The sequence below is a fragment of the Muntiacus reevesi genome, chromosome 1 (genome assembly GCF_963930625.1).
Source record: "Muntiacus reevesi chromosome 1, mMunRee1.1, whole genome shotgun sequence".
NCBI lineage: Eukaryota > Metazoa > Chordata > Mammalia > Artiodactyla > Cervidae > Muntiacus > Muntiacus reevesi.
In genome coordinates this window covers 148,519,309-148,532,126 of record NC_089249.1, presented here as the reverse complement: position 1 = coordinate 148,532,126, position 12,818 = coordinate 148,519,309, and the positions used below count along the sequence as shown (strand labels likewise).

At 35.4% G+C, this 12,818-nt stretch overlaps 1 protein-coding gene across 3 annotated transcripts in view; it reads left to right on the top strand.

The window, feature by feature from the left end:
• Window positions 1-12,818, top strand: part of PRKAA2 (protein kinase AMP-activated catalytic subunit alpha 2) — a 66,819-nt gene that overhangs the window by 46,006 nt on the left and 7,995 nt on the right. For 2 of the 3 annotated variants that reach the window (XM_065912126.1, XM_065912131.1), the window contains 3 exons: window positions 844-1,068; window positions 9,690-10,194; window positions 12,092-12,218. In XM_065912126.1, coding sequence (XP_065768198.1) covers window positions 844-1,068; window positions 9,690-10,194; window positions 12,092-12,218 — 857 coding nt within the window. Of the gene's footprint in view, window positions 1-843; window positions 1,069-9,689; window positions 10,195-12,091; window positions 12,302-12,818 lie in introns of all 3 variants that reach the window. The other variant, XR_010660008.1, reaches the window with a different exon arrangement.

Below are 12,818 nucleotides of genomic sequence, written 5' to 3'. Positions count from 1 at the left end.
AAGTTAACATAATTCTGTGAGAGAAAATATAAAACAGTTATCATTGCATATATAGGAGCTTGGGCTACATAGCAAACACTGTAAACATTGGATAGTGATTTATATTGAAATGGATTATACTGTTTTAATTGGAATTGTAGAGATTTACTCTACTACCTGAGGCTCAGGTTTGAGTTTGGTAATGTGCCATCAGGGGAATTTTAACACTGTAGAAAGGTGAGAGAGAAAAGGAACAACATTCTAGGCATAGGTTTTCTGGATAAAGGTCATCTTAGCCCCATGAGCTACCAGGTGATTTGAATGAAAGTAGTAGGCATGCAGGATGGTGTGATATAGCATGAATACCATGAAAGAGATTGCTACAGAACTAGTTAGGTACGTTACTATTTCAAATATTCTTTAAAATAGGTGTGTCAGGCATAAACATTCTATTTTTTATGCATTGTCTTGTCTTTTAATTGCTTTATGTAAGAAGATTTAGCCTATACAATATATAGTGTTGCTTTTCTTAAAGTTTATGGTCATCTACTTTGATGTTTCTATCAAAAATCAACCATAGAAAGTTTTATACTTTTTAATTAGTAAGTTCAGTTTAGTTTGTGTCAAGTACACATAAATACTATTTTCTCTTGGGAAATTTGAATAGCAATGGGTTAGACCAATTGTTCTTTCAGGGAAACAACCATTGAGTGTTGGGGAGTGGCCATGGATTTCATTACAGAGCTTGGAAAGCAGTACATTTGGAGTCTGCACTGTGTATATAGGTACACAGAGAAGAAGTAGGGTACATGCAGTTGAGAAGTGACACTTGCATTTCAGTTTTGTGTTGTCATCTTCCCCTAGGCTGTATGCAGGTCCTGAAGTTGATATCTGGAGCTGTGGTGTTATTTTGTATGCTCTTCTTTGTGGCACCCTCCCATTTGATGATGAGCATGTGCCTACACTGTTTAAGAAGATCCGAGGGGGTGTTTTCTACATCCCAGAATATCTCAATCGTTCTGTTGCCACTCTCCTGATGCATATGCTGCAGGTTGATCCCCTGAAACGAGCAACTATCAAAGACATCAGGTGAATATTCTTTTTGTGACTATTAAGTACATATTCTAGTGTTAATATTAGTACCACTAACTGAATGCTTGCTTTATGATAGGCACTGTAACACTAAAGTATTATATGAATTTTAGTTTCCTTATTATATAAACCTGGCTCTGTCATTCAACTTTTAATTATTTCAGATTGTGTCCCAAACTTTTCAGTTAAAGTAGCAAGGCATACAAGGCCTGTCATAGTAAGGCTATGCTTACTTCTTCCTGCTCTTACCCCTTGTACCAGAGCTCCAGACACAGTGAACTTTTCCTTGTTCCTCAAATATAATGATGCATATTTTATGCCTTCATGTCTTTGTTTATATTATTCCTTTGCCTCTAATACCTTTTCTGCCCTTTTGGACCTGAAAGATTTCCATTCATCCTTTAAAATTCTGTTAACTTAACACCTTCCTTGTGAAATCACTCCTGATTCTCCAGGGCATTGTCGGTTGCTTGCACTTCTGTGATTTCCACATTTCGTTCATGCTTTCATTCTCATTTTGTATCTAGCTGTTTTCAGTGTATCTTTCTCCTCTCTTGTAACTATAAAAGGGTAGAGAGAGTGTCTTAGCATCTTTGTATATGCAGTGGTAGAAGGCCTACAAATACAGTAAACATTCAGAAAGTATTTGAATATGTTTCAAATGAAAAAAAACAGGGTGAGAGTTATATATTTTACATAGAGTTGATGAAATAAACCATAAAGAATTTTGCTAAGATTTTGAATCCAAAAATAGCCGCTAGTGGGTTTGCTGTGAAGGATTTCTTGTTATGTGAGAAACTTTGGAAAGTGCAGTTGCTGGTGTTACTGTGAATATGACCTTTATATAGCGCACACAAGTCAGGATGATTCATCGCCCTCCGTGTTTTATTTATCAGTCATATTTCTTAGAGGGTTTTTTGTTCCTACCTAACATTTCCTCAGGTATTTATTTGCAAATGCATTCTTTTAACATCTTTCCTGAATACTCTGCCTTGTCTTCCTAAGTCAGACTATGACTCTTGAAATATTTAAATGATGGCTGAGGCAGTTGTTTGTGTAACTGCTGCTGATCTCTCTTGCATTCCTGTGTCTTCTTCCCTCAGCCTCTGTTAGTGTTCCAGGCCTCATACATAAAAATGTAAAATTGTAAATTAGTACCATATTTAGTTTTGGAATGGAAATGAACAACTTAGCAGGGGAAAGCTCTTCTGTGTTCATATTCTTTAGAGTAAATAGGTCACTTAATTGACTTTTCCTTAGAGCATTAAATATGCTAATATGTTTATATACTTGCACCTGTTCACATCAGCACACATACTTAGAATAATAAAAGTACTGATTCTGTTGTATTGAACAGGTACCTGTATATTCACAAGCTTTAGAAGAACAATGTAAATAAAAACCTACTAGGATAAGTTAATTTACACATATGTGGGTGGTATAAAAGAGTGGCAACCATCTCAGTACTTAAAATTGTTGTTGTTCAGTCATGTCTGACTCTTTGTGACCCCATGGACTGCAGCACGCCAGGCGTTCCTGTCCTTCACCATCTCCTGGAGCTTGTACAAACTCATGTCCATTGAGTCAGTGATGCCATCCAACCATCTCTGTCGTTCCCTTCTCCTTCTGCCTTCAATCTTTCCTAGCATCAGGGTCTTTTCTAATGAGTCAGGTCTTCACATCAGGTGGTCAAAATATTGGAGCTTCGGCTTCAGCATCAGTCCTTCCACTGAACATTCAGGACTTATTTCCTTTAGGAATGACTGGTTTGATCTCCTTGCAGTCTAAGGGACTCTCAGGAGTGTTCTCCAACACCACAGTTCAAAAACATCAGTTCTTTGGTTCTCAGCCTTCTTTATGGTCCAATTCTCTCATCCATACATGACTACTGGAAAACCATAGCTTTAATTAGACGGGCCATTGTTGGCAAAGTAATGTCTCTGCTTTTTAATATGCTGTCCAGGTTTGTCATAGCTTTTCTTCCAAGGAGAAGGTGTCTTTTAATTTCAGTAGTAACCTGAATTTATAGTTTTCATCATTTTAAAATTTTTTCATATTCTGTATTTAATGTTTGGAAGTTATTCATTTGACAAAATACAATTCAACAGAAAGAGTTACTAATTGAATGATTTTATATAACAGGCATTTTGCTAGATACTTGACATATTTTCTTGCTTTGATTCTTTTTTTTAATTTATTTTTATTAGTTGGAGGCTAATTACTTTACAGTATTGAAGCATTGATTCTTAATAGATAGCTCTTCTTTCTTTTAAATGCTTATAGTATTTCCTTCTTAAAAATACACGTATTTATTTTCTTCTTGGCTGCATCGTATTTTAGTTGTGGCACATGGGCTCTGCATCGTGACATGCAGGATTCTCTCTAGTTGCAGCACAAGGGCTCCATAGTTGTGGTGCTCGGGTTTTCTGGTTATGTGTGGACTCAGTTACTCTGTGGCATGTGGGACCTTAGTTCCCGGACCAAGGGTTGAACCCATGTCCCCTGCATTGGAAGGCAGATTCTTAACCACTGTACCACTAGGGAAGTTACAAGTCTTAATAGGTAGCTATTGTTATTCTCATTTTACAAAAGTAGGACTCAGGAATTGTCCGATTTCAGAACCTGAACTATTCAACTAATCCATATTGCTACACCAGTCCTATGACATCCATCCTTTCTCCAACATACCATGATAATGTTATATTTCTGCCATGCTATGGCGTTCTCTTTTATAGTTACAGGCATACCTAGTTTTACTCTGCTTCACTTTTTTTGCACTGTGTAGATATTGTGTTTTTTTTGTTTGTTTTTTTTTACAAATTAAAGGTTTGTGGAATCCGCATCTGATTATGGTTAGCATTTTTTTAGCAATAAGATGTTTTTTAATCAAGGTACATACATTGTTTCTTGGGCATAATGTTTTTGCAAACTTAATAGTTTAAAGATACTCTAAGCATAATTTTTTATGACATTTATTTCAGTAGAATAAAACTATTAGCAACATGAAAATGTAAAGTGCTACCTAAAAGCCCCATAGTAATAAAATTTGAAAGGTTTCATTGGCTTAAACAGTTACAGGTAAAAGAGACTTTATATATATTTTCAAGGATGCTATTTTAACTGCCTTGCTATGTGCTATGTTGGTCAGAGAAAAGGCCAATGAGTTACCTAAATCTGAGGACTGAGGGAGAGAATCCTAAGCCTTTACCTACTAGATCACACATCAATTTTTACCTTATCCTATAAATAAGCCCCACTATAAACATAATTTTTATATGCAGTGGGAAACCAAAATATCGGTGGCTTGCTTTATTGCAATATTCACTTTATTGCAATGTTCTAGAACCAAGCCCTCAATATCTCTAAGGTATGCTTTTATTTTTGTACATATCTTTTTTTTTTCCTCTTAAGATGGTAGGCTGTTGGAGGTTAGAAAATATATCTGTATTTATTTGTTCATTTAATCATTTTTATTTACTTAACAGTTATTTAACATCTGCTTTGTTCAAGGTCCTGTGCTAATTGTTGGGAATATCGGTAGGCAAGAAAGACATTGTCTTCAGGAAACTCACATCTTTAAGTGCTTTAAACTTAGTATTGCTGTTAATGTTGTTATGGTTAAAATGAAAGATCTGAAGTTCAACTGTCTAATCACAAATTCTGATTCTTTGTTTACTAGCTATTAGCATATTTCCTACCTCTTTGTGCTTTAGTTACATCATTTATAGTGAATTTGTTTGGGGGATAGTCTTAGGTTAAAACATAAGAATTTACTATTTCTGTAGGTCTAGACACAGTTGAATGTTAGAAACTACAAATGTTCATTCTAATATAATTCAGATTTTTAGAATAATGCCCAGCATATAATATTAGCCATTAATACTATCCTAAAGTGAATATATAAGGACCTTTTAGCTGCGCTTAAAGAAGTTTGCACACATTGTGAAATTTATACAATTTGATTGGAGTCATTAGAGCTCATTTAGTCTTAAGTCTTATATGAAAGTCAGGTATTAGGCAGCAGTGACAGAAAGATGGTTTCTGGAGGCTGTGTAGTAACCCATCTGAAATGAATTGATTTTGTTTCAGGTGAACCTTCATTAACATCCTGGTTACTACTTACCTTGTTTAGAAATTGACTCCTTAAAATTAAAAGCTGGGTGTATGACTTTTTTTTTAACATGTTTGGGGTTGCTTTATTATCATTTAAGTTTTAAAAAAAATTTTATTGAAATATAGTTGGTTTACAATGTTGTGTTACTTTCAAGTATATAGCACAGTGACTCAGTTACACACACAGACACAGACATACACATACACACATGTATGTATCTTCCTTTTCAGATTCTTTTCCCTTATAGGTTACTTCAAAATATTGAGTATAGTTCCCTGTGCTGTACAGTAGGTTCTTGTTGGTTATCTGTTTTATATATAGTACTGTGTATATGTTAATACCAATCACCTAATTTATCCTCCCCCCATCCCAAGGTATGGCTTTTTAATTGGCACTGTTATTATTATGAACTGTGGTTCTTTTTCTGAATTAATTAGAAATGAAAATTTAGATTATTTCTGTTTTTTTTAAACATTTATTTTATTGATATAATTCACATACCATAAATTTGTTTCTTTAAATTGTATGATTTAGTGGTTTTTAGTATGTTCACAAAGTTGTATAGTCATCACCACTCTCTGATCCCGGAACACTTTTCTCATCCCCCAAAGAAGTTCTGTACTCACTTCCTCCTCCTTGCAGCCTCTGACAACCACTCATCTACTTTCTTTCTTTATGGATTTGCCTCTTCTGGACATTTCTTTTTTTTTTTTTGGACATTTCATATAAATAGAATCACAGCATATAGCCTTTTGAGTCTGGCTTCTTTCACTTAGCATGTTTTCAAGGTTCTTTCATGGTGTAGAATATCAGTACTTAACTAATGTTTTGCTTGAAAAATATTCCATTGTTTAGATAAACTACATTTTGTTTATCCATTTATCACTTAATGGATATTTGAGTTGTTTCTAATTTCGGTTCATATAATGTTGCCATGAACATTTATGTATATGTTTTTAAATGGTCATATGTTTTTATTTCTCTTGCATAGATGCCTGGAATTTGTAATTGTTGTACACTGTTGTTGCTCTAATTTACTTAGTGATTTTACTTAACTAATTCTGTTAAGTCTGTCTTCTTTGTCAAGGGTGGCCACTGAGGTCTCTGCTTCGTTAGCTTAATGGTCAGCTAATTGCTAGAGAAAGATTTCCTTAAAGGCCTTGATCTAATCAGTCTCCCAACCTTTGCTGAGGGATTCTGTGTCCATGTTGGGGTGTGTCTTCAGCCTTTTAATAAGAAGCCCATAACTCTGCATTAGTCTTGATTCCTTCTAGCTTAGAGCCTCAGAGTCAATCAGTGATGAGAAATGAGGGACTTTCTTGGGCATGAACAGCAGTCCTGCATTTGTGAGTTCTAGGATTTTAAGAGTATTTTAAGAACTCCTATGGAACTTGGTCCCTAACTTTTCCTTTCAAGGTTTTTGATCAGCTTCTTGTTTGCTCCAATTCTTTTTGCTGCTTTGGCAGCTGGGATGTTATAGACAGTTGCCACTGATTGTTTCTGACAAGTGTTCTGGACAAAAGGCTGTTTGCAGATGGAACTCTAAGGTCAGATGAAGACAGGGCTTGACAGAAGAGGTTTCCAGAGATCTGCCAGCCCTGTCTAATAATGACAGTTCTCTGGGGATAGGACTTTCGGAGAACTCTAAGCCTGTTCTCCCCATTTGCCTCCCAGTGGTTCTAGGTGCTGGTTTGGGGGTTTAAAATGATTGTGAGGCTGTTGGTTTTCAAGGCTACCATAGAAATGGGGAAGAGGAAATGGATATTGGGTAACTTAAAGTGTCACAAATCTCACTGTTCTTACTGAGACACAACCATTTTTTTAAAAAAACAAACACTCCTCGGATTATTACAAGCCTTTGGTTAATTTCCAGAGTTCTGAAAAAAGTTAGTATTGACAGTTTCTGCTAGTAATCACATCGCTTTAATAGAAAAATGAATTTTTGGAGTTTATTCGAAAGTGTTTATCTACCCTATATTAAAATTTGATGTTTTAAAAATGCTAGGTATGTAGCAATTTATTTTTTATGTTATTTCTTTTCAAAAAATTAGTACTTAACTGGTACTTATGTTTTATTACTGAATGTTTATTTGTGATAGTAGTGCTCAGACACTTCACTCATGTCTGACTCTGTGTGAACCAATGAACTGCAGTCTGCCAGGCTTCTCTGTCCATGGGAGTTCCAAGCAAGAATACTGGAGTAGGTTGCCATATCCTTCTCCAGGGGATCTTCCCACCACCTGGGAAGCCCAAATGTTTATGTAGGTGCTTATTATTATCATGATATAGCAATTAAATAATGAATTCATTTTTTACTTCTTTGTCTATTCATCATTCTGCATTTATTGAGCACTTGCTCTGTACTGGCTACTGAAATGCAGGTGAATAAGGCATGGTCCCTGTTTCAGGGAGCTCTCAGTTTAGTATAAAAATCTGTAACAACTGTGAGAAAGTATGAGTGTTATAATAGTATCATTTACTAGCAGCTGTAGAAGTTTCACCTCTGTATATATCCATAAGATATGGCACACCATGATTTCTCACTTGGACTATTGCACTAGCTTTCTCCTCCTCCTCCTCATTATTAGTTTTATCTTTTCAATTCAGTTACTTTATCACAAGCAGAATGATCTTCATAGAATGCAAATTAGATCATGTCACCCCTGCCTCTTTAACATCTTTGTTATTGTCATCAACCATAGGTTCAGTCCCAAAACCATTTTTATATACAGCTGTCAGAAAAACCTTATATCATTTGCCACTCCAACCAGTAACTTATTATGATTTCGTGATTCTGGCCTCAGTTCAGAACATAGGAAACATTTTTTTAACCTCAAAGATATATGCAATATATCTTTGCATATATTGTTTGTTTTGCTGGGGATATCTATTCCCCAGCTCTGCTTAGCTGACTTCTAATCATTCTGGTTTCTGCTTAAATGTTACTGAGAGTGGCTTCCTTAAGCGCTCGCCTCCCATTCTTAGTTATATACTCTCATTTTACCTTGTGCTTTTCACTCATAATTTTTATCACAGGGTTTTTGTTTTTGTGTATTTGTAATTCTGTGTTTATTTTTGAGAGTATTTGTTTAGTCTGTTTTCAGCTAGAATGTAATCTCTGTGTGAATGAGTGTGCGTTTTTACCATTGTATGTCCTTAGTAAATATTCATAAATGAATTAGTCAGTAGAAGGCATTCAGGTAAAATATATACTGATCTGAATTTAGCTTAGGGAGTGCCCAATTTACCCTGTAGCAATGGTTACACAGTCTTGAAGAAATAGTATATGTTTGTTAAATGAAAAGGGATGGGATATTCTAGGGTGTCAGTAGTAAACCTCAAGTGTAAAGGCCTGGAATAGTGTGAAAATAAGATCTAGGAGACTAGGTTCTCAAATGTTTTGGTTTGAATACTGCCCCCCCGCCATCCACCACAGTCTTAAAATCGAGGACTCCAGAGGGTCTTTTTTTTAAAATGCAGGTTATTTTTATCAATTTCATATTAGAACTCAAAAGTGAAAAAATTTTTAAATCATTAGTTCACTTAAAAATATTAGTAAACCTACTACATTTTATTCTGAATAATATGTCTCCCATGAAAAATAACCTTATTTTCCGAAACAAAATATGATGACAAGAGTACCATTATTTTACATTTCTCAAATCCTCTTAATCAGAGACAGCAGCTAGGTTTTCATACCTACTTCTTCATTCATCTGTTGCAATACATTGTATTAGTTGAAGTCTAGGAAACATATCTGATCTCAGATATTGCTGGAAAAGGGAGGAACATTCTCATAACCTTTCAGATAGTTACCGATATTTTTCTTTGATATTAAGTCAAAGCTTAATATGTTAATTGCAATATCAAATCAGAAAACATACTAGTGAACTTTTGTACTTTATTACATTGAAATCCACAGGGTCTGTTTTGCATTTTGAGTGGAGCTTCTGCCCATGTATGATTATGTAACATCTTGCATTGGTCATATGGAAAATATTGGGTTAGTGAGATAGCCTGGTGTTCAGAATGGTAACACATTTCCTTATATACTATCAAATCATGGTCATTGTTCTCTTCACTGTAAAAATAGAAAAGTCTCTTAAATATTGAGAAGCTGTCAAACTTATGGAAACATATATAAATTATTCTGTTATATAGAATTCTGTATATATATAGAATTCTGTTATAAGCAGAATTCTAACATTTTACTTGAAAGCTTGAATTTCATCACTGGCACTAAATAATACCAGTTGTTTCCTTTGAAGTGACAGACTTATTTTATTTTTTTTTTTTTGGGAAAATGTCAGCAAAATACCCAAGTCTGAATAATCATAGTTACTCTAGAGCAAGGGTTAATGAACTTACCCAGGGTCCCATAGTTAGTAAGTGACTAGAGACCCAGGTCTTTCTGATTCTGCTATATTGTATTGCCCCATGTCTAAATTATTTGGGACTTGCCAAAGCATGTTCTTACAATAGTGTATTGTGGTATCTTTCCTAGAGAGCATGAATGGTTTAAACAAGATTTGCCCAGTTACTTATTTCCTGAAGACCCCTCCTATGATGCTAACGTCATTGATGATGAGGCTGTGAAAGAAGTGTGTGAAAAATTTGAGTGTACAGAATCAGAAGTAATGAACAGTTTATATAGTGGTGACCCTCAAGACCAGCTTGCAGTGGCTTATCATCTTATCATTGACAATCGGAGAATAATGAACCAAGCCAGTGAGTTCTACCTCGCCTCTAGTCCCCCAACTGGTTCTTTTATGGATGATAGTACCATGCATATTCCCCCAGGCCTGAAACCTCATCCGGAAAGGATGCCACCTCTTATAGCAGACAGCCCTAAAGCACGATGTCCACTGGATGCACTGAATACAACTAAGCCCAAATCTTTAGCTGTGAAAAAAGCGAAGTGGCATCTTGGAATCCGAAGTCAAAGCAAACCATATGACATTATGGCTGAAGTTTACCGAGCTATGAAGCAACTGGATTTTGAATGGAAGGTAGGAGATTGTAGTATATGAAAATCATTTGTAGAAGCCATTTTCTATATAGTAAGCCTGTGTGAGCTGCTGAATTGAGTACTAAGATCAATAAAAGTTGGTTTTGATATGAATTTAGTGGTCTTAATAAATAAATGGACTGATAAATCCTATTCTTTCCAATAATGTACCATGTGCATTCAAAACAAAACAAATCTTTGTAAGGATGAATTGTCGATGTTGGGGACCTATATATTTTTGAATAGAGAATAGTATTCTTGGCTGAGAAACATGGTTTTAATCAACTTGAAATCCCTTGAGAAAATAGTCCACCTGTTTTAGCATGCATCATAACAGTAACAAGTCATGTGTCTTCAAAGATAGTATATTTTTACCTTTCTCTGTCTTTTTAAGGACAGATTTTATTTTTATTTTTTTTTGCCAGTAGCTGTAGCACAAGTGGTTGATACACATTATGCCATCAAGGCATGTTTATTTAGTAAACAAATACTTTTCTGTAAGTTGAGAAAATTTCTTATTTGGCTAGTATTTTTAGTCCTTAGTTGTGATGTATTTTTGTTCCTCTCATCCCATATTTTGCTTTATTAGTATGTTTTTTGTTTTTTATTAGTACTCAAATTCATTTCAGTTCTATTTGACTACATGTTGGGGGGATCTGTTTTTCATTTTCAAGTATCTTACTGTTGTTCCTTTCTTGAGGACTGTGAATGTACTTTTAAGGGAAGAAAACATATTCAAACATACCATGTAAATATTCATTTGACATGTTTTTATTTCATTATCTGTATATGGAATGAATGAACAACAGTGAAAGTGAAAGTTGCTCAGTCATGTCTGACTCTTTGTGACCCCATGGACTATACAGTCCATGGAATTCTCCAGGCCAGAATACTGGAGGGGGTAGCCTTTCCCTTCTCTAGGGGATCTTCCCAATCTAGGGATCAAACCCAGGTCTCCCACATTGCAGGTGGACTCTTTACCAGCTGAGACACAAGGGAAGTCCAAGAAGACTGGAGTGGGTAGCCTATCCCTTCTCCAGGAAATCTTCCTGACTCAGGAATCAAACCAGGGTCTCCTGCATTGCAGGCAGATTCTTTACCAACTGAACAATGAGGGAATAAACAATAATATTTCCTTAATACCATTTAAGAAAGAGCTCCCTTTTCTGAACAGTTTTATTTAGTTAGTTAAAAAAGACATGTTAGTATCTTTAGAAGTCCTTATTGAGAAATTTTTGGAACTAATTTGATAAGGTATTTTGAACACTAGAATCTTCTTTATCTGAGTTGCAGTTTTATTATCCTCAAAAGGCAAATAATACCTTCCTCACAAGATTACTATGATACTTAAACTTTGTGACAGTACCTATTAACAGTGCCTGATTCAAACCATTAACATGTTATATCTCCTTTTTCTGTCTGTTCTATATTCATAGTTAAAGGTATTCAAATTGAGACAGGGAAACCAAAATATTTTGGCAACCAAAATATGGTTTAGAGTGGAGGCGTGTCTGGAACAAAGGCTAGACTCTTAGAATCTCTGAGTTCCCTTTCAATTTTAATTGCTGTACACAGTATTGTTGAAAGCGAAAGTCAGTCAGTCATGTCTGACCCTTTGTGACCCCGTGAACTGTAGCCTGCCAGGCTCCTCTGTCCATGGAGTTCTCCAGGCAGGAATACGGGAGCGGGCAGCAGTTCCCCACACAGTACTGTTAGTGGGGATTAAATAGATACTAAACTACTATGTAATGTAAAAACACAATCATTCAGAAATTTGTTCTCTACCCCAACCCTTCCAATTATTTGTTTATATATTATTCTTTACAATAAAAATAATGGGAATGTTTTATAATTTTTTATTTTGAATGTTTTTTCATCAAGAAGGTTTTTCATTTTAGGTAGTGAATGCATACCATTTACGTGTAAGAAGAAGAAACCCAGTGACTGGCAATTATGTGAAAATGAGCTTACAGCTGTACCTGGTTGACAATAGAAGCTATCTTTTGGACTTTAAAAGCATTGATGGTAAGGAAGCCATGCACGCATGAGCTCTGAGAAGATAAAGCTTGGCACTAGTTGACAAGATGTTAAATCTTCTCAAAGACATGGTGGGTAGTCTTCTATACTGGTTTTTAGTAATCTAGAATTAACTAAGAATGTAAGTGAAACAAAAAGGATTGAAGATGAGGAAAATCTCTAATCTAGCACTTCTTCTGGAGAAGTGTTTTTTAACACTTCCTCATTTTTAAAAAAAAGTCATTTGAAGTGTTGACTGTGGAGGAAAATAAGGAATAATAGGGAAATAATTTTTACCTACAATTAGCTGAATTAGGTTGTCACACTTCTCCTTTCATATTTTATCAGTAAGCATTATAATAGCTAAAATTCCCTGTTGATTAGTTTCTTTTATCTTGGGTAGCCATGGTGTCTAGATAGTCCTCTCCTGGGATTTGGGTTGGATTTTATGCCCATGGCCATCCAAGAGGCAAAGGAGTCAGGGGAGGTGGTCATGTCTAAGGATCTAGTATGAGTCGAGAGTCATACTTGGCTGAGCAAATGTGCTTATTCTGCTCAGAGGCCCAAGTGGGATGTGAGCAGAATAAACCGAGGATCCACTGCTGGATG